The 25,179-nt window shown below is 35.3% G+C and overlaps 1 protein-coding gene across 1 annotated transcript in view; it reads right to left on the bottom strand.

Annotated features, from left to right (window-relative positions):
* Positions 1-25,179, bottom strand: part of C15 (homeobox protein C15) — an 81,866-nt gene that overhangs the window by 28,713 nt on the left and 27,974 nt on the right. The window contains exon 2 of the mRNA XM_023158563.2: positions 15,610-15,838. Within this exon, the coding sequence (XP_023014331.1) occupies positions 15,610-15,838 (229 nt within the window). The remainder of the gene's footprint in view (positions 1-15,609; positions 15,839-25,179) is intronic.

Here is a 25,179-nt window from a genome sequence, read left to right on the forward strand (position 1 = left end):
ATTTTTTCCGCAAATATTTTTTAACTTCAATTTTATTTGAAAGTATAGATGTGATGGTTTTATATCATTCATTTCATTTCCATAATTTGACATTAAAAAACATATTCTGCGCCGTTTCGCATATCCATATTCTTCGAAGAGAGCCTTCAAGGAGGTGGTGATCCGTAAAAAATAATAAAGTAGTAGTATTACTGATAAAGATAAATGCCTTGTTAATAGGCCCATTAAGAAATTCCTCGGAGGGATTAATGGATCTTTACTCCTTCTTTATATTTGAAACTTGTTTCGTATAATAAAACCAAAGAAACTTCGATTTGAACCGTGTTGTCGCTATGTGGGGCGACTGTCAATTGTTACTGAACGGCGCCACTCTCTTGTTATACACGGTATGTCCATTACCAGACAGGTAATTAAAAGTCCAGGCAGTTTGTTTGGAAGAACTACTCGACATAACTCCGGTTTTAATCGACAACAGAAAAAGTTGTTAGGTTCTGAAACTACTTTAGCCCTACATTTATTTCTACTAATCTTATTCTGTCTCATTCGGTATAACGATTGGACATTTTTCAGATGTTGATTGGAATAAAACAAGTGAGTTGAGGTCCTATTCATAGAGGGAATGAGCGATATTTTCTGGTAGCAACATGCAACGAAACATTAAATTAGAAGAAGTGGGCTTGTTTTCATTCTTCCGGAGTCGACCTTTCTGCAATCATGACTTCAAAATTATTCCTTCTCAATTATACATAAAATGACTTGTTTTCAGGAATTTTGGTCAATTTACTTCCAAGTAATTTGGGTTATTTGCGATATAGTTGAACTTTCTTCACAGTCTGCTGAGAAGCTATGTGTCTCCTATCGTGAATATTCAAAAATTCGTATATTGTTCAAAAATAATCTTAAAATAGTATCATGTCCAGAACTATATTATTGCTGCCCAGAACGATGGCCTCTTGAATGCATTCAAATATTTTTTTTGAAAACTCAGAATATGTTACAATGAATTCAGTTCAATAAAATTCAGTTCTTGGAATCTCTAAATCTGGATGAAAACTACATCTTTTGTAACAGTTTATGTTATGAAAAAAACTCTCCAGCTGAGGATAAAATGGTCTTCATTAATGAGTTTTAAAGTGCTGCTAATTCGTTTAACAGTGCAAATGTTGAAAATGATTTACCACTATTCATTTGTACTGACCAACAGACAAGCAAAGTTCTGATGAAATGGTTATTTTACTTGAATAAAAGTTGAAAAATCATGATTGTGAGTCGGCTCACATGATTGTCTTGGTTGGTTGGCTTGAATTTCGATATTGTTCGGTGTCTCCGCGTTGAATCTCTTTCAATAAAAGGACCACTTCAAAGCTGCAGATATAGTAGGCTAAGTGAGAGACCGAAGAATTCATCAATGCCTTCTTGGATGGTGTCTCCAACACCTTGGTCTATCTTGATGAGATGAAAACTCTGATACAAGGTTTGCCGCGAGAGGTATGAGACTTCTAAGCATTTTTTCAGAATGTCCAGTATGTCTACTGACCTAACTTGGTCATATCAAAATTTGCATAACCATATTTAACACCTTTGTGATATTGAACGAACAGCAGTTTTGCCACATGCTCCAAACCGAATCAAATTAATTGCAGGGACTAAGAATCACCAAATTTGTTCCCATAATTTCCTCCATCTTAAGGCAGATACAGGCTAATAAGCTTCATGTTATCCTCTTCAATCGCCAAAATGAAAAGACTGTCCCGGTCATAGTTCTCAGTATAGGTTGTTCTCAGTATAGGTTTCCTTGATGAAATGAATGATATCCCACTCCTGAACTTTGGCGCTTGCCTCAAAACGGTAGGCCAGACTAGTATGAAAGACTGGCAATAACTTCTTTCGTAGCATGTTATTCGCAGTTTCATTGATCACTTGTATCAGAAATAAACTCTAAAGATGTTTGGGAATGTCGAGTAAAGGCAAGTCTGTTTTAGGCAAATAACAGTTGATAGATTTGGAACAATTCTTGAAAAAAGAATCCTCCGTATTGTACTTGACAAAAGGTATATGAGGTCTGGGAAGAAAAAAGTTCTGACGCTCCACTTTTCCATCTTTATATAAAAAAAATGTGGGAATCTCCCAAAGGAAGAAAGAAAACAAATTCAAAAAATTATCTCGATACAAAGATGTGTTGATTATGCAAAGAAGTAACTTTCAGACACAAACTGGAAAAAAAGCCCTCTCGAAACAGCTACTTTTATATTAACATTAAATCATACGAAAGAAAAATACTTTCGAAAAACTATTTCAGCATGAACACTGATTTATACATAAACATTATTTTTCTATTCCAAACATTCCTTGTGGAATTGTATCAGATATCATTCACAGGATTGCTACACAGTATAGTATATGGAACAGGTAAAATTTCAATTACATGGAACACTATCTTCTTCACTGGAGGACGTCCAATGTTTCGGAATAAGACACTTGCTTCATTGCCTTTTTAGCACCAATCTGGATAACATTATAGGATGAAGTACACAAAATTACACATTCACAAAATTACGACTTTATGTCACGAATGAGTTGATCCTACTCATGTCATCGATGACAATACGTAATGACATTCATTCGCTTATTTGATTGAATAACAACCATAGAAATCTTAAATACAGTTTATTTTTTCAAGATCAAAACACAAGCACTACAGGAAAATCCTTAGTAGCGATTCACATTGGATTTGAATCCATTTGGAAAAACGTTATCAGGAAATGTATTCCACATAAACGCAGTTCTCCAGATGAAAGAGTTCATAATCAGTAAAGTTCGAGGTGCACTGAGTTGAACCTCAAAACGATGATCAGCCATAGTCCGTCGCGTATTTCTGATATATACCGCTCTTGGTGGAATCAAATGTGTCAGGTCACTTGAACACTTTCCATGAACACTAACCTTTCTTCGATGTTCCAGGCTATCAAAGTCACCAATCAGGCAGATGACTCTTTCTGGATGAAATACAGCAACTTCCGAGTATATTTATTGTATAATTTTCACTATAAATTTATATTTATAGTAAAATATGTTAAATAGAACTGACCGGTACTTGATGAAAGTCCGTATCGAAACAAACTGATACTATTTACTGTATGATTTTCAGCTATAATATCCCAAGGACATTGATAACTAACGAAATAATTTTATCACAGTTTTCGAAAGCACGTTATTTGGTAACATCCCGACGCCGAAGGCGGAGGGATGTTATCTAAAATAACGTGCTTGAGGAAGTTGTGATAAAATTATGAGTTATTTATCAATGTTCGAGGGACATTCGGTGAGAAAATTTTTTGCGATTCGAACAAAATTATTTATTGAAAACACAGTTATTAAAAGAACAATTCGTATAATGATATAACTCCATAAATATTTTCCAAGTGTATTTTTTACTATTGACAGTATTTTTTGGTGTATTTTCTTCAATAATTTTGTCAATTGCCGCATCATTTTGAACACCAAAGCGAGGAAGTGACATTTTCGAAATAAATTGAATTACTGAAATGTCAAACAACTTTATTGTGTTGGTTGCTTAGCAATGTCATGACATAAGTGATAACTACCCGTGAAAACTATCCATGGGTAGTTATCAGCTATAATATCCCAAACACATTGATAACTAACGAAATAATTTTATCACAGTTTTCGAAAGCACGTTATTTGGTTGGATGTTACCTAAAATAACGTGCTTGAGGAAGTTGTGATAAAATTATGAGTTATTTATCAATGTTCGAGGGATATTCGGTGAGAAAATTTTTTGCAATTCGAACAAAATTATTTATTGAACACACAGTTATTAAAAGAACAATTCGTAAAATGATATTCCGTTGATCTTGCTGTATTTGCCTCGGTTACTGCATAGGTGTTTCAAATAAGGTTTTATGGAATTTTCATTATTGTGCCCAGTAATTTTCAACAATTGCTGTTCTTGAACTCCACTCTTAGCTAGTTGACTGACTGCAGTTGCTCTATTAGAGTGATTGGTTATTTTCCTCTGTTTCGTATCCAAGCCAATTGCTTCAGCAGAAGATTTCGTCCATCCGTTGATTATATTTCTACCCAGAGGCATATTGTCATACCAGTTATCGCTTCCTGTCTTCCAGTGACGATTTGGCCTTAAAAATAGTCTATTTGTCTTGATATTTGTGCCTCGTTTTGATAATAATTTAATGAATAATCTGACAGGACAAGCATTGTTATCACTATTTTGAACTAACCATTTGCTAGAGGCGCAGTTCTTTGAACCCCCTTGGCAGGTTTTACTGAAAATTGGATTATATTCTATCCTATTAGTTGGAGATCCATTGTTGTCCTTTTCGATATGAAAATAATCAACTAAGCAAGCAGCACCTTCACCACCTCTCCAAGCCAATTCCACCGCTGCTATGTGATAAAATTTGCGTAGGAGTCCTATAGGGGTATTTTCATCCCAAAAGTTTATAATTTTACTCATTTCATTTGAAGTTAATGGTACTGAGCTTGTTTTGCGTTTAGTGGGATCTGTTTGTAAATTTCTTCGTGCTGCGTCGCGTGCATTCCGCGCTTGTTTGAATGCAACACTTTTAAAGGGGTCTAGCATGATATTATACTCCTTGTAATACTTTTCTTGTAATAATTTGCTTGTTGTATTCCATACGGTTTTAACAGTAGCCTCCTTAAACTCTGTGCTATCCTTTTTTCTCATATTAATCGCCCAATCCTTGAGTATTAATGCAAGCTCTTCGAGAGTACGATTTCCATCCAATTCATATTTTCTGGCGTCACAAAACTCCATAAATATTTTCCAAGTGTATTTTTTACTATTGACAGTATTTTTTTGTGTATTTTCTTCAATGATTTTGTCAATTGCCGCATCATTTTGAACACCAAAGCGAGGAAGTGACATTTTCGAAATAAATTGAATTACTGAAATGTCAAACACCTTTATTGTTTTTTATCGACCTTTTTTTGGGTAATGGTTACCTTCCACAATCTGAAAAAATATAAAAATTATAATGGAGAACTTTATACAAGTGTAGAAGGGCAAACTTTTTAGTTTACCCCGATAAGTTACTGCGTAAAAATCAAAGTAATTTTCACAAAGAAAAATCTTCTATTTATCAGTAACTTGTCGTATTTCACAATTTTGCCTATCAAAAAAATATTAAGAAATTATACTTATCTTTTACGTTTCGGAGGCCAAAATCTGCCTCCGTCTTCAGAAATGGATAAAAATTCGAATAAATAAGCAGTTATTCCTTTTTTGAGAGCTTATTTCTTTACTTCTTCGACAGATGTCAAAGAAGTTTTGACTTCTGTCAAAATACAAAATACAACGACATAAGCGGGTCATATGAAATAATCATACTGAAACAAACAACAAATTCATCATCCTAAGTAGTTCTCAACATCCAACGACACCTTTTACAACTAACGTTATACCTTACATTCCAAGACTATCTGAAAAAATAAGACGAATTGGAAATAGATATGATGTTAGAACTACTTTCAGAACAAAAAATACACTGAGATCTATACTCACACATACAAAACCCAACAACACTGAAGAAAAAACAAAAAATTGTATTTATAAAATACCTTGTTCTTGTGGTAAAAGTTACATTGGTGAAACCTCAAGACCATTGAAAGTGCGTGAGAATGAACATCGAGATTATATAAAAAATAGACAATTGACAGGATCAATATTTTTTATTTCAAAACTTCTTTGACATCTGTCGAAGAAGTAAAGAAATAAGCTCTCAAAAAAGGAATAACTGCATATTTATTCGAATTTTTATCCATTTCTGAAGACGGAGGCAGATTTTGGCCTCCGAAACGTAAAAGATAAGTATAATTTCTTAATATTTTTTTGATAGGCAAAATTGTGAAATACGACAAGTTACTGATAAATAGAACATTTTTCTTTGTGAAAAATACTTTGATTTTTACGCAGTAACTTATCGGGGTAAACTAAAAAGTTTGCCCTTCTACACTTGTATAAAGTTCTCCATTATAATTTTTATATTTTTTCAGATTGTGGAAGGTAACCATTACCCAAAAAAAGGTCGATAAAAAACTGATTTTTTCCTCCACAAAAAATGACTTTCGTTGAACTTTATTGTGTTGGTTGCTTAGCAATGTCATGACATAAGTGATAACTACCCGTGAAAACTATCCATGGGTAGTTATCAGTGTAATGATGCTTTCATTGCTTATTTCGACACACATGACTAGAAATAGACAAATTTGATAGGATAATTTTTTTGGCAAAAAATTTTCAGTGTAATGATGGTTTCATTGGTTATTTCGACACACATGACTAGAAATAGACAAATTTGATAGGATAATTTTTTTGGCAAAAAATTTTCACTATAAAGGGTTTTACTATACTATACTATACGCTCGAGAAAGCTATTGTATAGCAAAACACGTGTCATGGTTTTTGTAAAACCCTTCATACTGAAAATCATACAATAAAGTGTATTAGTTAATTTTGACAGCGGTATTTGTTACGCGCTAAATTTTACACTATGAAGGACTTGCCCCATCTGACTATACATAGATGAACAATTCATGGTACCAAACCATCAATTATAAATTACGCTTCTTTAGTTTACGAAGAATTTGATATCAATCTATATGACAGAATACATTCGGAGAAACCAAACACATATCATCGGAACTGAAGATAGCAAATGAGACCATAGCAGCAAACTGGGCTCGTCTGGTCACACAGCAAGATAACATCAGTTGAGCAAAAACCGAGATCGCCCTTAATGAAAAAAAAAACGGTTCCAGAGAAAGTTTGAGGTACACATGTAAGTACTGAAAGATACATTTCGATAGTGAAGATTCGGTCAAATAGAGGTCTTTGGGAAGAGTTGACTTCAAGAGGGGTTAACCAGTATCTACTGAAAAGTCTTGAAAACATCAGGATCAAAAGGAAAGTTTTGAATTTTGTATAGCGATGCTCTTCGAGAATGGAACACCAAGTCTCATTTGGATTATTGTTGAAATTGAAAAGTCCTTTTTTTGGGAATAATTATTTCAAAATTATACTGCTCAGATTCGCTCAGCTTTGTGATTCTCGTTCGAATGAGGGTAGATGGTTTGAGCTGCTAGCAAAATATTGAGATATTTTAAATCAAATGATTCCTGTTAGAAATACAAAGACAGAAGCGGGGCATATGAAATAATCATACTGAAACAAACAACAAATTCATCATCCTAAGTAGTTATGGACTACCTCTTATATCAAAAGATCCTATTCGTTGGTTAATTACTGTAGTAAAGTGAAGGGAGCTATAAAGTTAAGGAAATACTTAAATAAAAGAGAATTACGCCTCATCCAAAATTTCTCCTACCAAAGTCGAAAAGGAACAATATAATGGAAAGTTGGCAGCAGTGAGTAGGCGATACCAGATCGTATTAGTGTAATTGACTGAAGGTTGGTTGTCTGAAACGACGTCAACCATTGCGTTTCCCACTAAAACACGCTCTAATCGAATTTGTGCTTTTCCTTATTTCATTTAGCTAGAGTTTCTGTTTTATCTCGACGAATTAACATGCGATCGAGCTGGATTTTTTCACAGTTAGATGGATTAGTGCTTTATTCAATACGATCGTTTTGAAACAGGCATCAAAGAAATAAATGATGAATTTCATTGCTGCCCCATTTGATTGTATTCTCTACAGAGAAACAACTCGACTTTGCTTTCCATATTGTCAAAGGTGTAATTATCTCCTTTTGAATTTCGGTTGGAATAATTCGGTTCTTTCATTATTTGAATGCTTATATTTTCAAGGAAAATCTATAAACATTACATATTGAAAATAACATATTGAAAATAAAGTTACTGATTGATCATGGGTATTATTTGATATTAGCTTTCGAATATCACATCTAGAATTATTCACATTTCAAAAGAAATATTCATAAATAGTCCAAATAGAATTATTTGGAAGGCATAATTGATTGTATAATCACCGCTAAGATGTTGAAAGGGAATCTGTACTGACGAAACAATCAACTGAATTGGTTAGTTGCATAATCCATATACCCTCTGCTTATTATTCACTGCCTGTTAACTATCAATAATTATTCAGGAATCACCGTGCTAAACCCATTTCCTACTACAAACCGACAATAAATTAAACACGATCTGAGTTAACTTGTGAATTTGGTGTATGAATTGATGTTAATATGATAATGAATATGAAATACAATTGTGGGAATTTGATTTTGAAATATTGATGAGATCCAAGTGTTTTCCAAGCACTGAAGATTGTTTTTGAAGAAATCGGGCAATATATAAACGAGAAGGCAATGTTTCGAAAACAATTATTGAAAACGATCGATAAGGAAAATATATTTCAATGATTTCTGAAAAAACTCAAGAAATAGATGAGAGAGAAATTGAGAATAAAAATTAACGGGTAAACGCGTATACTGAATCTTTTAGAAAAGTCACTAAAATATTATGTGTGTCGAAATGAAATTTTAATGAAGTGAAAGAGCGCTATTATCTGATCCAAACAATAACATTTGGAATAAATGTGGTCGCTTACATTTTTCATTGCATTTTTTATATCAACGGCAGCAACTACTTGGCCATCAGCTGCGTGTTCTGGTTAGGCAATGTTGATAACTCCTCGAGCCATCCAGGGACAGTGGCTTTTCATAGTCCGTTAGCCATGTTCTCTCGAGAAAAATATCTGGTCGAGAGTGGGATCAAACTCACGACCTTTCGATCGAGCGTCAGGCGCCTTACCACAACGCCAATTCACAGCTATTGTTTTAATTAATATTATTATTATATTGACCTTAACCTAAGTTTGCGGTGGTCAGGCCCTATCACCCAAAGTCCCGTGGGCATGCAAATATTATCAACCAACGACCACTCCTCAGACCCTGGGGTACCTAATCATTAGGTCCAAATATCATGTGCCCTGAGTAAGCAAAGTGAGCCAAAATGCCTTCTGCATCTGTCTGGCTAAGATTTCTGCGTTAGTGCGGCTAGCAGGCATAATTTTAAGTATTGAGAGTAAAAAGGACATCATTCCACCAAGGACTCCAATAATCAGAACAACCAATTCGACAGAGTGGTCTGGATTCAGTCTGCAGAGTTTAAAGAGAAAATCTCGATATTTTATCCGTTTTTCCTCACCTTTTCGAAAGATATTTGTCTACCAAGAGCTGAAAACTTTACAACAAATATTGTCCAGCTCTGTTGATCGAGAAGGAATACATCAGGCTTATCAGCTTGTATGAGTCTGTGGGTGGGAAACGAATAGATCCAATAAATTCGGCACTTCTCGTTTCCCACAACGGATTCAATATCCCCCGGAACGTAGAGCAACATCGGTGTCTCGTCAGAACCGTAAATGTGTTGTAGTTAGTGATAAATAAATCACCCTCAGGGCCGCGTTTTGTCGATGGATAAAGCCTGAGATCTATATTATTATTATTAAATGGAATATCTTGTATATTTGAACATTTCGTTATTTCTGTTCTGTTTTATTAGATGTTCATCTAATAAAATCATTGGAAAAAACAATATACGACTGTTACCAAAGTACCAAAGTTACCCTGTGAGTGCGGAGAATCCTATATTGGTGAAACTAAGAGGCCATTGAATGTTCGCATTGCCGAGCACAAGAAACACACACTATGAAGCCACCAACGTCATCAACATGAGTTCCCGCCCGCTCACGGGAATAGAGGAATCCTTGTTGAGAAAAGGCCTAAATTTCGCCATTGCGCCAACATCTGTGCCCACTTTGGAGATAATTACTGCAGTGGAATCCACCAGTTCCTTTATTGACCAGACCGAGGCAGAAGAGTTCAGATGGAAAATTAGAGAACAGCTGGATGAAGAACGTAGAGCTCTGAACGGCCTACGTAGAGACAACAACATCAGCAGATAAAGGAAACGCTACTGTGGTGATGGATACCGTTGTCTACGAACAAAAGATCGAAGATGTTCTTCAGAAGGGACGATACACAAAGATCGTACGGAACCCTACTGCATCAATTGAAAAGAAGTTGTACCAGATTTTGAAAAAACACCAAGTCTATTTTTCGGACAAGAAAAGGTCATCGCTAACACCGCACCACAGTAAGCCCCCGCATTTGTATGGATTACTCAAAATCCAAAAGAAGGACGTTCCGCTTAGACCGATCATCAGCTCCAGAGACTCGGCTACTCAATACTTGTCAAAATTTTTACTTCCCTTAATACAACCATTACAAGGAAAAACATCGTCTTTTGTGAATAATTCAAGGCATTTTGTCTACTACTAGGGTCAATTGAAGTCGCACAGGAAGATCAACTAATTAGTTTCGACGTGGAAAGTCTTTACACCAACGTTCTGGTCGAAGAAGCACTCCGAAGCTATCCGAAGACGGGAACCTGTATCTACCTATAGAAGTAATTATGGAATTACTAGGATGCTGTGTAGGAAACTGTTACTTCCGACTGAAGGGCGAATTCTTTACACAAGATGAGGGACTGCCAATGGGATCGCCACTTTCACCAGTCGTAGACAACATATATATGGAGTGGTTTGAAACTCTGGCCATTGAAGAAGCCCAGAAGAAACCTCGAGTCTGGTTGAGATATGTTGACGACACCTTCATAGTATGGAACCATGGGAATACTGAACTAGATGCCTTCCTGAAACATATCAACAACGTGAGACCTTCCATCACTTTCACAGTGGAGAAGGAAATTCACAAAGAATTGCCATTCTTAGACGTTTTGATGAAGATGACCGACACTAAGTGGGAAACATCTGTATACCGAAAACCCACTCATACGGGACAGTATCTGAACCACGAATCCAACCACCACGAATCCAACCACCATCAATCGACTAAAAGAGGAATCATCAAGACCCTATTAGACCGTGCTTTTGGACTCTGTAATACGAAGGAAGGTCTCGAGAAGGAAGTAGACATCATCAAAAATGGTTTTCAACGGAATGGCTACTTCAAAGCGATGGTAGAAAAGACTTTGGCTAAAAGACAGCAGGAGATTCGCAAGGAAGAGAAGCCGTCACAACCGGTGCTTGCACTTCCCTACATCAGAGGATTATCGGAGAGAATAAGAAGAATTGGTTTCAAGTACAACATCACAACCTGCTTCAGATCCAGTAGCAGTATCCGTAGCAGCCTCACGAAAACCAGGCCCCCAAACGCGAACTGCGATTCCAAGAACTGCATTTACCGGATTCCCTGTGAGTGCGGAAAATCCTGTATTGGTGAAACTAAGAGGCCATTGAATGTTCGCATTGCCGAGCACAAGAAACACACACAGCGAGGGGAAACCAGCAAATCAGGAATAGCAGACCATGTTTGGACCCATCAACACAACATCGAGTGGTCCCAAGCTGAGATCTTACACAGAGAGGAACATTGGTTTAGGAGAAATTTCAAGGAAGCCGCATACATGTTGTCCAACAACGTATTCAGCCAAGCCAGCGTAGAAATACGCAACATATGGAAATCCATCATCAAGCAAAAAATGGCCAACTCCCGCCAAAAGGTCATCTCCCACGGAACCAGTGAAGTGGAAAATAGAAAGCGGGGATAAGTGAAAGTACTCGAACGACCTATAAATAGTCATCTCCCGGAGGAATCAGTCCAGTCATCACTCGAAGACGATTGTAGATACTAACAATGGAAACGTCGTGAACTAACGTGGCTTGGAATCTCTCAACTTTTTATTTTTATTTTCTTTTTCATTTCTTCACTTTTATTTATTTTTTGTTCTATTTTTACTTGTATTTTATTCCACTATTATTTCATTTCACATTTTTTTGCTTAATATAATTGTCATTTTCAGCTATTTATTTTTAATTCGTCTTTTTTAGTTGTTTCAGGGATTTCAAATCATTTTATATAGTAGACAATGAAACAAAACATCAGGCGTAAAATTTATTTTCCAAAAATTAATATGATATCCAATATAACATTCCAGTCAAGGATGAGATTTTGAGTCAGGGCAGTAGAAGGAAATAATGCGAAAATTAGGAATCACCTCACAAGGAAATCAGATTGTACCTCAATTGAAAACACTTTTGCTACACTTGAAGCAAGTGTGGCTAACCAAATTAGCATCTAAAACTGGTTGGGATGACATTTATATTGCGAAAAATGCAACATTTTCACGTTCAAATAAAAAGCCCTGCGAATCCAAAACGGAATATCTGATTACTGATTAGTTGGGTTGAATTTCAAATGCTTGAATAAGCATTCAGTAACTGGGTTGCCGTAATTATTTGTTCTGCCTATTGGACAGTGACTGTCTTTGTTTGTTTTGGAGACTCGGAAATATTGGGGCGAAAGGGTCCTGAAATTTTTTCTCCTGGCACACAAGAGCGAATGACTGGAAGGGAAAAGACACTACCATCAGTTCTATTATTTGATTCATATCTACAGGTTGCCTGCGACCAGATACAGAAAGCGAATAGAGAGGAATAGAGAGGTTTTTCCTGTAATTATTCTAACTCCAGATTGTAAAAGGAATCTAGCCTCAAGTTACTTGGTGACCAAGAAGATGAACGGGCTTGTTCTATCGTATTGCTAACATATTAGGAGCAAACCTTTGGTAGTTCTCATCTGAAGACTGCCAGGTATGGTGCATACTTTTAGGCGAGCTTCTTATTTTGTTTCAGGAACGAGAAATATTTAACATTTTCACGTTCGAATAAAAAGTCATGTGAATACTCAACAGAATATATGATTATTGACTGATTGTCTTCTGGTGTTATTATAATACTGAAAAAAGCATTCAATGACTGGGTTGCCGTAATCAATACCGCGGTGAAGGGACAATTTGCATATTACCTACATAATTTTCTGTGTTGCATCATTCATTAACTACTTGTCAACTACTAGTAATTATTCCTGCTAACGTACCTATATCTCATAACACAAATAGACAATCAATTAAACAAGGTTGGGGGTAATTCGCGAAATTAATTGTTAATAGTATTTAAAGTGACGTAATATTGCGATAATTCATAATACATGACAATTTCAGTATCAGAGTAGGATATGTAAATCATAATTAAAATATTCCTGAGACCACAACATTGCAGCAGGCGGCTGCCGTTAGTGCTTTGTTAATAATTGAACGTCAGGTGCGATTAACGAAACGCCTCCTCTAGTTCCATGCAGGAAGCGACGAAGCGGCAAAAGTCGAATTCGGTCGGGTCCGGCCCACTTTCATTAATTACTTTCGCAGCCAGAAATGGGGCTTATTAGATCGAAAGAGCTGGAGGGGCGCAATTCTCGTAATTAGATGTCTCACCATTAGATTGGATTCTCACCACCGAATAAATCTACCTGGAGAAAATAATTGCATTCAACCAGTTTAATGAGAAATTTTGTTGATTTGAGTAACTGAAATTATGCAAAAAATTGTTTAAAAGGGCGAAATTGAAGATTTTTCTCCGAATAATAAATCATTAACTATTTTTAACAGTATCACAGGCGCATTGTGTTCTTCTTCCATCTTTTCATGAGACACACTCCAACAATCATGTTTTCTGTTCTCAGGATGTTTATTCAACTTGAACGCAGTTCTCCAGATGAAAGGATTCATCAACAGTTATAGATAGATAGATAGATATTTTATTCATGTCATTACACAGAAGTGTATATACATACGTCACATATAATAGATTCAAAAAGTAAAAATGTATAAATGTAAAATATTACAGTGAACAATTAAAAGTAACACAATAAGTTCGAGGTGTACTGAGTTGAACCTCAAAACGCTGAGCAGCCACAGTCCGTCGCGTATTTCTGATATGTACCGCTCTTGGTGGAATCGAATGTGCCAAGTCACTTCCCAAGTCACAAGTATCTATTTTCCAGGCAATCAAGGTTATACGTGATGTTCGCGTTTCCAATCAGGCAGATGGCTCTTTTCTGGATGGAATTCAGCAACTTCATGGGTTGCTTAGAGGTGGAGCTCCCATACCGGAGAACAATAGTCCAAAGAAGCATCAAAAGTTGCTGAGGTGTGTACAGTTTTCTGGTTCGGAACAGTGTTCCAAGCTTTTGAGGTGTAGCCTTTGGAATTCAAGCGAAATGATCGTGCCAAGACTTATATATTGGTATCCATTTCAACCTTCAACAAACTTATCGAAGAAGAAAGCGAAATTATCTGTCCTGACATTATTATATCCGGTTTGGAGACATCTTTTTAAAGAAAACCGATGCCTGAGTTTATGTGACATTGAATTGAACCTGGTTAATTTTACCCCAATTCAAAATCACTTCTAGGTCCTCATTAAGATAGACAACCTTCTGCTGCCGGTGAAGATATGCATCCGCAGCCGATGTCCTGGAATCCAAATGAAATGACGAGACTAGTGTGCTGTCATCAACAAAGCAATATATTGGATTTTTTGTTTTTTCAATAAGTCGTTGATATACAATAAAAAGAGAGTTGGAGATTATAAATTGATCTCAGGTTGACATCAGCGTTGTTGGTAAAGGTATTCGAGAGATATCCATCGACGGCCATTTGCAGGGAACGTTCTTTCAGAAAGCGGGAGAACCATACACAAAAATGATCTGACAACGAATGAATGTATCAGATGTTTATACCCACTTTTAGATATAATTGCTCGCCTTCTGTGATCGAGTGCCTCACATTTGCATAAAACATGATGAGCTGTCTCTGCTCCTTCATTACATGGTGTACAGGTGTCCTCCAAATGTATAGTTTCCAAAATGTCACCCTGCATAAAGTAGTTTTTCAGTTCTTTTTTCAAAACCAGTTCAAGGTGTATTTTTCCAGAACTATTTACATTTACTCTTGAAAACAAAAATACCTATGATGAAAGAAAGTTATTTGGTATTTTTATCTTTTCTCTTATTTATTTTATTATTGGTTTCTCAGTTATTTCTGAAATATTTTCATTTATTCGGTAGTTTGGTTATAGATTCTTTTTTTTTTTGGTTGGTTTCCGGGTTTTGCCGTGGTCTTCTTTGGTTTCAACTGCAACTGCGTCAGTGGCGTGGTAGAAATACTCTTTTCGACGTGTAAACTGACACGTCTTGACGTGTCAAGAAGAGTATTTCGACCACGCCACTGAAGATGACTGCCGCAGTTGCAGTTGAAAGGTTTGAAGATTATAACCAAAGAAGACCAAGACAAAACCCGGAAATCAACCAAAACATTGACGCCAGACGTGAAAGCCTACATTTCTAGATTCTTGATTATTCTTTCTTGTTATTTGATTTGATTCGGTATTCTCATCTTTTCTTTTATCGATTTATTTATTGGTTTTTCAGTTAGTTTTTGAAGATTTTCATTTAGTTGGTTGCTTTGTTATAGATTCTTAAGATAGATACTGAAGAAAAATCAAATAACAAGAAAGAATAATAAGAAATTCATTAGAAATAAATAATTGATCAAATAATGATTTGCTAATGACATGTGTTTTTGGCTCATGGAATTGAACTGGGGGTTATCCTTAATAGCACAAGATAGATACAAATGTTTGGAGAAGCATTCGTAATTTTGCCAAATTTCGGCCTTTCGAGAAAAATATGAAAAAAGCACATACCTCCATTTCGTCCTCCTATTTTGAAACCACGTTTTAACTTGAGCGTCTGTCATTTTCAACGTTTTCGCTAAAGACGCTCTTTCCGCCGACGCCAGATACTTCTGTTTGTGAAACCTCTTCTCTAACTCGGCAATTTGCAGTCTTGTGAATGAAGTTCTAGGCTTCTTCCTCTTAGGGGGTGTCCTGTTTTGGTAAGGGTGTCCTATCCGCCTCGTCATAGGGAAAGATGCTGAAACAAAAAGTATGATGATTTGTTTGAAATTCAAATCTTTATGCATGTATATGTGAAAATTGAAAAAAAATAGTGGAAGTGAATAATTTTACAAATAGTTAGCTTAGTAACTTCAGGTGAACGTGAAAAAATGGAATAACAGTTTGTAGGAATGAAATACTATGCGGTATCCGTAATTCCTTGAATAAAAAATCACCTTGTCATTAGTACAATTTTAATTTGATTCTTCATTTTATGTTTTCATCGAATTGTTTTCAACTATTCAAGTACTGTTTAAATCCGTTTAAAAATGTTTTTCGTTAATCAGCTGTTGTCCCCATACGAACGACGACCCTCAGAAGTTGAGAAACTTGTGCGAGCTAAGGACTAACGAGGTCTTAACTTTTAAGGTGTGATTCATAACATTCCTAACCTAACATGATATTCAATCATGAATATACTTTCACAGAAATCAAAATCCAATTGAGTTACACAAAATAAAATTGATCTGATTACATATAGGAGACCTTATGAGATTGAATAACAAATAAGAGTGAAAGTTGTTTTCTGGTCCAATGTTTAACTTTGTGTTTTAAAATCAGACTTATACTTTGTAAAAAAATTGAATTCATCGCATTTGTAAAATCACTAAAAACAATAATAACCAACGATTTTGTTTGTGCAAGAATTTATACGCAGCATACTCTTCACATATATTTTAACAATATTAGTTATTTATGCACAATAAACCCTTGCGAGTTGCGGTGGAGGGTCGAATAGACCCACTAACTTTCGACCTAACCTAACCTAACCTAACCTATGCATGAAAACTATTATTTTTAAAACATACTTTGGAAATTGTGTCTAGTTAGATAACTTCTGTAATATGGTCGTTACAAAGTCACCTAATCGTGGTGTGAGCATCAAGTTGTTGAAAGGGTAAGTGAGTTGATTCTAGCCAATGGAGACGATATGATCGTCAATGCCTGGTTACAAGTATACTGCTGAAAGAACCAGTAGTTTCACTTGTGTCGGAACCTTTGATATTTCTGTCTCACAGTTTTACCATGAATTACCTGCCACGGGCCAGTGGCAGTGTTTGACATATATGTACGCAGGTGGTTATTCTCAACTAAATAAAGAATAATATTCATTGCTTTACAATTTCCACTGCAAAATTGTCCACCTTGAGAATAATTGTACAAATAAATGCCAGATATAATTCAATGTCAGTAAGGGGTTGTTTTCGGTTGTTTTCTGACCGATATTTGCCCGCAGGTGGTCACCCTGCCCGCATCGAAACAAAATTCAGATATATAGAAAGTTTCAGCTAGGATGCCCATGTAACTCGATCTCTGTTTTCTGAGGAATATTGCACAAGGATTTTTTTGATATACCGGTACTGACGATGCCCCAAAGGCTGAAACACCTGTCTACCGGTGGCTCTTACGTTGAAATCAATATGAGAGATGATTAGAATAGTACTCATCAATTTACCTTTTGATTTTCATGGATTTTTTTCCAGCAGCTTGATTGCATTAACCTTTCTCGATTTCATAAAATTTCTAGAAACATGTGGATTCGTTTTCCGATGGTATTCCAGTATGGCTTCCCAAATTTGTGCTACCGCATTTATCGGTTGATTAGTCAAACCACCAACACAGACATTAAAACTTGGCAAGTCGACTTGGGTGTTACACCTCTAGGTGGTGGTTTACGAAGTTATTTTCATCAAGTACTTCTTTTGGTCATTCACATTTTGTCTTCAATCGAGGACCGCCTTCCGGTATTGACGGGGCCCAAAAGGTTGAAATCAATATGGGAATGGTCAGAATATTACTTAGGTACCTACCTATTCATTTTTTGATTTTCATGGATTTTTTTTGAGCAGCTTGACTGCAATAAACTTTCGATTTCATATCATTTCTAGAAACATGTGGATTCGTTTTCCGATGGCATTCCTGGAAAGCTTCCCAAGTTTCTGCTATCGCAGTTGTCGGTTGATTGGTCAAACCCCCAACACTGACATAAAAACTTGGCAAGTCGACTTGGTTGTCACACATCTAGGTGGTGGTTCCACTTATGTCTTACTTATTTTTATTAAGTACTTTTCTTGGTTATTCACATTATGTCTTCAATCGAACACCGCATGTCCTTGGACTAGGATAACTACGTTTGTGTGTCATTATCCCTCTTCTCTTCGGCATAATATATCATTACTTAGTCTCTCACAACGTTGAAAAAATAACCATAAGAAAATTTCCAGAGCGATTTCAAATTTTGTGTTACTAAATTCCATGGAGTATGAACTAGTTCCGGTACTTTTCACTATTTCTAAAAAATTTCAATAACAATAACAACTGATTATCTGTATCAATATAGAAATCGTCATGCTCTCCTTCTCTAGAACCTCAAGATCATACCGGTTTTCCGCAATATGGCAGAAATCTTGGTAAGAAAATGCAGAAGGTCATCAGTTACTCTAGACTCATTGCGTTTTTCAGGGCACATGTTTCCCGGATCTAATGATCGCTTAAGTCATGGTGAAGGGAGTTGTCATTGGTTGATGATTTTGGGTAATGCTTTACGAATGTATGAACACCTTTCGGTAACAAAGTGAGCATGAGTAACAGAAAGCTCTGTTTGATATTCACTCACCCAAGTACTTTTCGAACTGTCAAACTTCCTCTTGTGAGAAACTGAGATGTTTAAATGCAGAATTTTAGACTATAATATGGTTCAGCATCTAACGTTAGTAATGTTTTCACAGTCAGTGAAACCCTTTTTTTGTAGAGCATGATTGGTCTGCAGAAATTCAGGAGTTATGATGATGTAATAAGGTAAATAATTTGCTATTTCTTTATAATGTTTTGGTATTTTTATTTGGGCAATGAAAATGGTATCACAAAAGACATATTTTGGAAAAATGTTTCCTGTGTGTGTTTTCGCCTAGTACAAAATAGAAACTTGAATAAATATACAATACATAGATAAATAAACTAATAAAATTAATGAATAAATTACAATATGTGGATATGACAACGAACAATATAACTAAAAATATAAATATAATATAAAATATAAATAAAAACAGAAATATTTTGATACAAAAAAGTAGAAGGTATGACTGAGGTAAACATATACCGACTGTGAGTATTATTCTTCTAATAATGCACTTATCACACATGTTTCGGGTTGTTCGTACTAAAGTCTTTCAGCCGTTTTTTCAACATATTAGTGTTTTTCAGATATTTGATCACTTTCTTTTTTTTGTATGGAGCATGATTGGTATTTAGAAATTTAGGAGTTACATTTTGATGATGTAATAAGTTAAATAATTTGCTATTTTTTATAATGTTTCGGTATTTTCATTTGGTCAATGGAAATTGTATCCACAATTTCGGAAAAATTCATGATGGAAGTTCTATTACCTTCTCCTCTACATCTTCTCAACATTTCATATTGGTACATTAATTTATGTCAAAAACAGAAAGTAACTTTCTTGTTTCCATTCGCTAATGTAACAAATGACTTGAGACTCGTTCAACATATTAAGTCATAAATAAACCCGAAGATAAATAATTAAAGATAATATCTTTAAAGTAAAATTTATTACAGGTATGCTTTTTTAAATGAGTAACTACAATATAAAAAATAAATGACTACGATATTCTAAAAGCTGCAATTAATAAGATTATGGCAGCGCTTTTTGTTTAACTGTGAAACATGAGAGTATATAAGTCTTGTATTTTTACAGATGAGCAGAACGATGTTATCCAACTAGAAAGCTTTATGTTGTTTTGCATTAAACAACTGATTATGTGCATCACGTTTTGTCTTACTTTATGGCCAACTTAAAACGGCCATGATTAATTTCTGTTTGATAATGATGGGATTTTAATAGCTCTTTCACGGTTAAGTATGTTGTTTCACCATTGCGTTATTCATTGTACCGTAAATAGATATCGCTAATAACGCTGAGTTCAATAGTGATGTACGTCTTCGCAAATCGAAGGTAGGGAGTATTATACTCTAGTTTTATTACAATTTACTTCCTTGTGAGACCACTTTACTATTTTGCAGATGGCTTGTTATAATGAGATTGAAGCAAAGCTTCCATCAAAAAAGAAGAAGCGTAACTATACATCTGTCACCACAAATGTTTAAAGTTCGTCTCTTCACGAATATCTTCGACGTGCATCTTATAATTTATGATAATACAAACATTCGCATACAGAATGTACTCACTGATTAATAATTTGCCCCGAGGGCAGATTGACTTCTTTAATACATGGAATAAAAAATTGAACTCTAAAATTACATACGGTGCGGACGTAAATAGCCCCCCTCCTCTTAACTTTTGAACGGGGCAAGATAATAAAGTCGGACAGAATTTTTATGAAAAGGATTCATTTTAATACTATTTGATAAAAAAAGTCATCACTCGCCGCATAGAAGGCGCTATCATTATTGTTTATCAAATAGAAAGAGGGGTACTGTGCCCCTTTGCTGCTTTGAACTGAATAACCGGTTGTGGAGTTGTTGGTGTATGAATTGAAGACTAAGAAAATGATAATTTGTAACTTTGTAACAGAAGGAGAATTGAAACAGCTCCAAAGTTAGTGATCACATGTAACACAAAGTTCGTAATGTATATAAAGAAATTGTTCACGGAAATTTAAAAAATGTTTCGCAACATATCTTTAGAGGAAAAAACAGAAACCATTAGTATATACACGGTCGAAAAATTTCAAACAACTGAAAGTGTCGCTAGAGCTAGAGGAGATGGGAAGATAATCTATTGCGAACGAGAAACAGGAATTGTTGCATAAGTAGTGAATAACACCCTGTAGTCTAAATAACCACCAGCAAGAAATACCTCAGAAGACATAAGTTTCATCTTTATGAACTAAAGATATCACATGAATTAAATGTGATCCTGACATAAGAATTCAGTTTTCTTAGTTAATGTTCGAACATTTGATCGCGAATTGAAACTGCATAAAAAGTATTTGTTTTATAGACGAATACATTTTATTTATGGAGATGTCAACCGTCGAAATGTTTGATATTGGTCAGACATAAACCCCACATATTTTTCGAGAAGGTCACACTCAAACTCCTGAGAAAATAAATTGCTGGACATAAATATTGAAAAATTATATTGTTGGTCCCGTATATCTAGAAGAAAATCTTGCTGTTGCTTTATATTTGTAAATTTTTCAAAACCTCTGTTACCCAAACATTCAAGAAATTATGGTTAGTAATCAAGATGAATTCGAAAATCTAGTTATGTTCCAGTTAGATGGTGCGCTCCCACAATTTTTTAGGTTTGTAAGGGATTGGTTATACCAAGGCATTGGTATGGTATGGTATAGATTGGTATAAGCGGTCCGTAGGAATGATCTGCTCGTTCACTGGATTTGACTCCTCATGATTTTTTCCTGGGCTATTTAGAATTACAAGTTTATATTACGCAACCTGGACAATATGAATATTTGGAGACGGAATTACCAAAACTTAATTATTTGCTCAAATGATTTTTCATGTATAAGAATAATAATAATAACGAGGTTGGAATAAAATACTAACGTATAAGACCCTTGAAATTAACACTTATCTATTGCAATACATGCTAACTCATTTTTTTCTTCACTTGGCTGCATGGTGCACTGATGATGAGCCAAAACCTTGAAACACTTGTCAATGAATAGATTTGGGAAGCTGAATACACATATTGAATGAATAAATCGAAGAGGTGTTTTGTATGAAAGTGTCTATGTCAATGGTTTGTTCATTTCTTGAGTGCTGTGTCCGATTAATTATCTTCTGTATGCATATCAAGACAGGATGTCATAGGTAGCTATAGCTGCCTACATGGTAACTTTAATAGTTTTCTTGTATACACAAGATCTATTAACTGAAACCACAAATGTGCACTGACTTGTGCTCATGACTCCGTGCATTCGTATTTATTTTGGCAATTAAGTGTTGCCCCATCCTTGCACTTGGCTGCACCATACTGATGATGGATCGAAAGACCGAAACATGGTGTCTATGGTTTGCCCCTTTCTTGAGTGCTATGTCAGATGAATTACCTTCTGTATTCTTATCCAATTATCAAATTTGAATGTGAGGTTAGCAAACGCGTTTAAAATCGCTCCGAGTGTAACTGTGAATATGCTAGTTATAAACCAATTTTTTTCATATGATTCCTAAATGGACATGTAGTAAATATACATTTCCAAAAAACAGAGTAAGTGTACTCTAGATACTCATAATAGCAAGTAGAAATTTGAAGAAATCCGCAGAAAAAATCTGTCCGTAGAACACAAGTTGTACCCGTTCTTCAAAACAGCTATCTGTAAAAAATTTTGAAAGAAACCTGAAACGAAATATCGAAAAACGTCTGGAAATTGTTATACAAAAATCCTCAACTAGCCAGAAGACACTCTTCAGAAGCCAATGTAAGGAAAAATATCCTCTACATACTTACGAAGTATTGATTGAAGAACCAATAGTGGAAAATCTAATAGTGAACTCTTCAAAATATCTTCGTGAATCAGAAAAAGAAGCACAGTATAAAGAAAGTAAATTGATGGACTTAACACCTACAAAATCAACAGGACCAAGAACTAGGAGTAAATCTATCAATAAACGTATGGACCTAACAAATTAGTTATCTGAATTTTGAAAGAAAAAAGCATTGTTATTTACTATTCTATCTTTAAATTTTATAATTCATTTATTTTTTATAATTTTCTTTGATTGTAATTGCGCAATCTTAAATGTAATAGGTATAAATAAATTGATATGTACGTGTGTATGTATGTGTATATATTCTACAATTAAAGTTTGAAAGTATAAATTGAGGTTAGTTGAAGTAGATTGAATCCACACGAATAATTATATTTAGGCAATAAAATGAAAATGGATCAATTCGCAGGTTCGCCAGAACCTATAAATGACTGAACCATTTTATTTTCAAATATAACATATTCGGGGTAAATGGATCGTTACACAAATCTGTAAATGATTGGAATTTAGTATAGATACCTATGTATTTTGTTCCTTCGGATAAAATTATTATTATTATTATTATGATTCTCATTATTATTATTCTTATCAAGACACTCGATGACCTTCTTATAAGTATATAAATATCATAATATAATAATATAATGTAACATTATATATTCTTGATTTATCAAATGTTTAATAGTTATTCTACTATTTCGGGCATAGACAAATCCAACAAATCAAAAATAGAAATCGGTGCTGCCAGTCTCGAGTTACAAATGGTGTATACCACGATTTTGCGACTTTGTTTTATAAATTTAACAAGGAACCTGAACTTCTTGAGAAATTATATTTGAAACACCACCTAACTTCACAATGAATGGAGAACTACCAAGTTGTACTTTACGTTCACCTAAACAGAGTATGGTAATCATACAGCGATGAGTAGTAATAACAATGTAAACAAATGATCATTACCAAAACGGCAGTAAAGTTGTAATTTTACGAGCGTTTTTGGGCAAAAGCCCCGCAAGATGGTGTGCTGGAAAGTTATTAGGTCGTTAGAACGCGGCGGTGATATCGTAAAGTGTTTCGGCGCATTATCCACCCCCTAGTTAACCGCTAACTCTAGGTCGTCGCTAAAAGCGGAAATGCCACACTTTGTTGACAATAATACATGTGAACAGAAACCACAAAATCTGTGTTTGGTTACGAGAAAGAAAATACACCTGACAACTGAACGAAAAATTGGAAGGGAAATACATTTCTCATCTTACAAATAAAAAAGTTACAAACATTTATTTATATTTGATTGCTGTGAATTTTTGAATAAAAAATTTGCGAACAATTGGATTTGTTGGTATATTCTCAGTATGAATTTCCTCCAAAAAAACCCTTAACTTATATTTGGTTATAATTGTTCGACAAAAATTCAAATTTGATGTCGTCTCAATCTGCATTCAACAAACAACCCTGAACATAGTTACTAAGCAATTTTCGTTGGGGTCATTCCACAACAAACACAGTTCAGTTTGCAGTAAATTCAAGATTCTCAACTTGTTCGTGTCTTCTTTGATTATCCATCAAAAAGTTTTTTTAAGGACAAAACATAAGCACATTGAATTTGAATCGCTAGAGGTTAAATTCATTTGGAGAAACGTTCTCAGGAAGTTAACTCTACATAAACGCAGTTCTTTAGGTGAAAGGGTTCTTAAACAGTGAAGTTCAAGATGTACTGAGTTGAACCTCAAAACGATGAGCAACCACAGTGTAATCTCTCTTGGTGGAATTAACTGTGCCAAGTCACTTGAACACTTCCCGTTAGAGTATCTACAGAAGAGAGACAAATCTCCAACTTTTCTTTGATGTTCCAGGCTATCAATGTTGCACGTGATGTTCGCGTCTCCAATCAGGCGGATGGCTCTTTTCTGGATGGAATCCAGCAACTTCAGGATATGTTTGGGGCAAATCTCCATACATGAGAACGATACTTCAAAGAAGTTCTGATCTGAGGTTTATAAAGCATCAAAAGTTGCTGAGGTGTGTACAGTTTTCTGGTTCGGAACAGTGTTTTGAATTTTTGAGCCTTTGCAATTCCAGCGACATGATTGTGCCAAGACATATTGGTGTCCATTTCAACCCTCAACAAACTTATCGAAGCAGAAAGCTGACCTGACAGGTCATTTATCATTTATCTTCTTGGAGAAAACCGATGCCTGGGTTTTTGTGGCATTGAATTGAACTTGGTTACTTTCACCACAATTCTAGATCACTTCTAGATCTTCATTAAGATATGCAACCTCAAGCTGCCGGTGAAGATGTGCTTCCGTAGCCGATGTTCTGGAATCCAAATGGAATGACAAGACAAGTGTGCTCTCGTCAGCAAAACAATATAGTGGATTCTTGGTTTTGTCTAATAAGTCGTTGATATACAATAAAAAGAGGGTTGGTGAAATATGGATCCCTGGGGAACCCCAGCGTTGATGGTTAAAGTATTCGAGAGATATCCATCGACGGCCACTTGCAGAGAACGTTCTTTCAGGAAGCTGAAGAGCCATACACAGAAATGATCCGACAAGCCATAACATCGAAATTTCACCAGCAAACGCTCATGCCACACACGGTCAAAGGCCTTAAGATATCAAGCGCAAAGCTCTTGATTCTCCATGTTTCTCGATTGCGTTATTTCAAGTATGGGTGACATACGATAGAAGGTCGCTTGTTGATCTTTGTTTCCGAAAACCATATTGATGATCGCTCAAGATGTTGAATCCTTCTAAATATTTAAGGATATGGTGGTTTACGACTTTCTCCATGATTTTTGATATAACTGATAGCAA

This window comes from Leptinotarsa decemlineata, unplaced genomic scaffold, assembly GCF_025532065.1.
Source record: "Leptinotarsa decemlineata unplaced genomic scaffold, Ldec_3_MD MMD2_tig00000218_RagTag_RagTag, whole genome shotgun sequence".
NCBI lineage: Eukaryota > Metazoa > Arthropoda > Insecta > Coleoptera > Chrysomelidae > Leptinotarsa > Leptinotarsa decemlineata.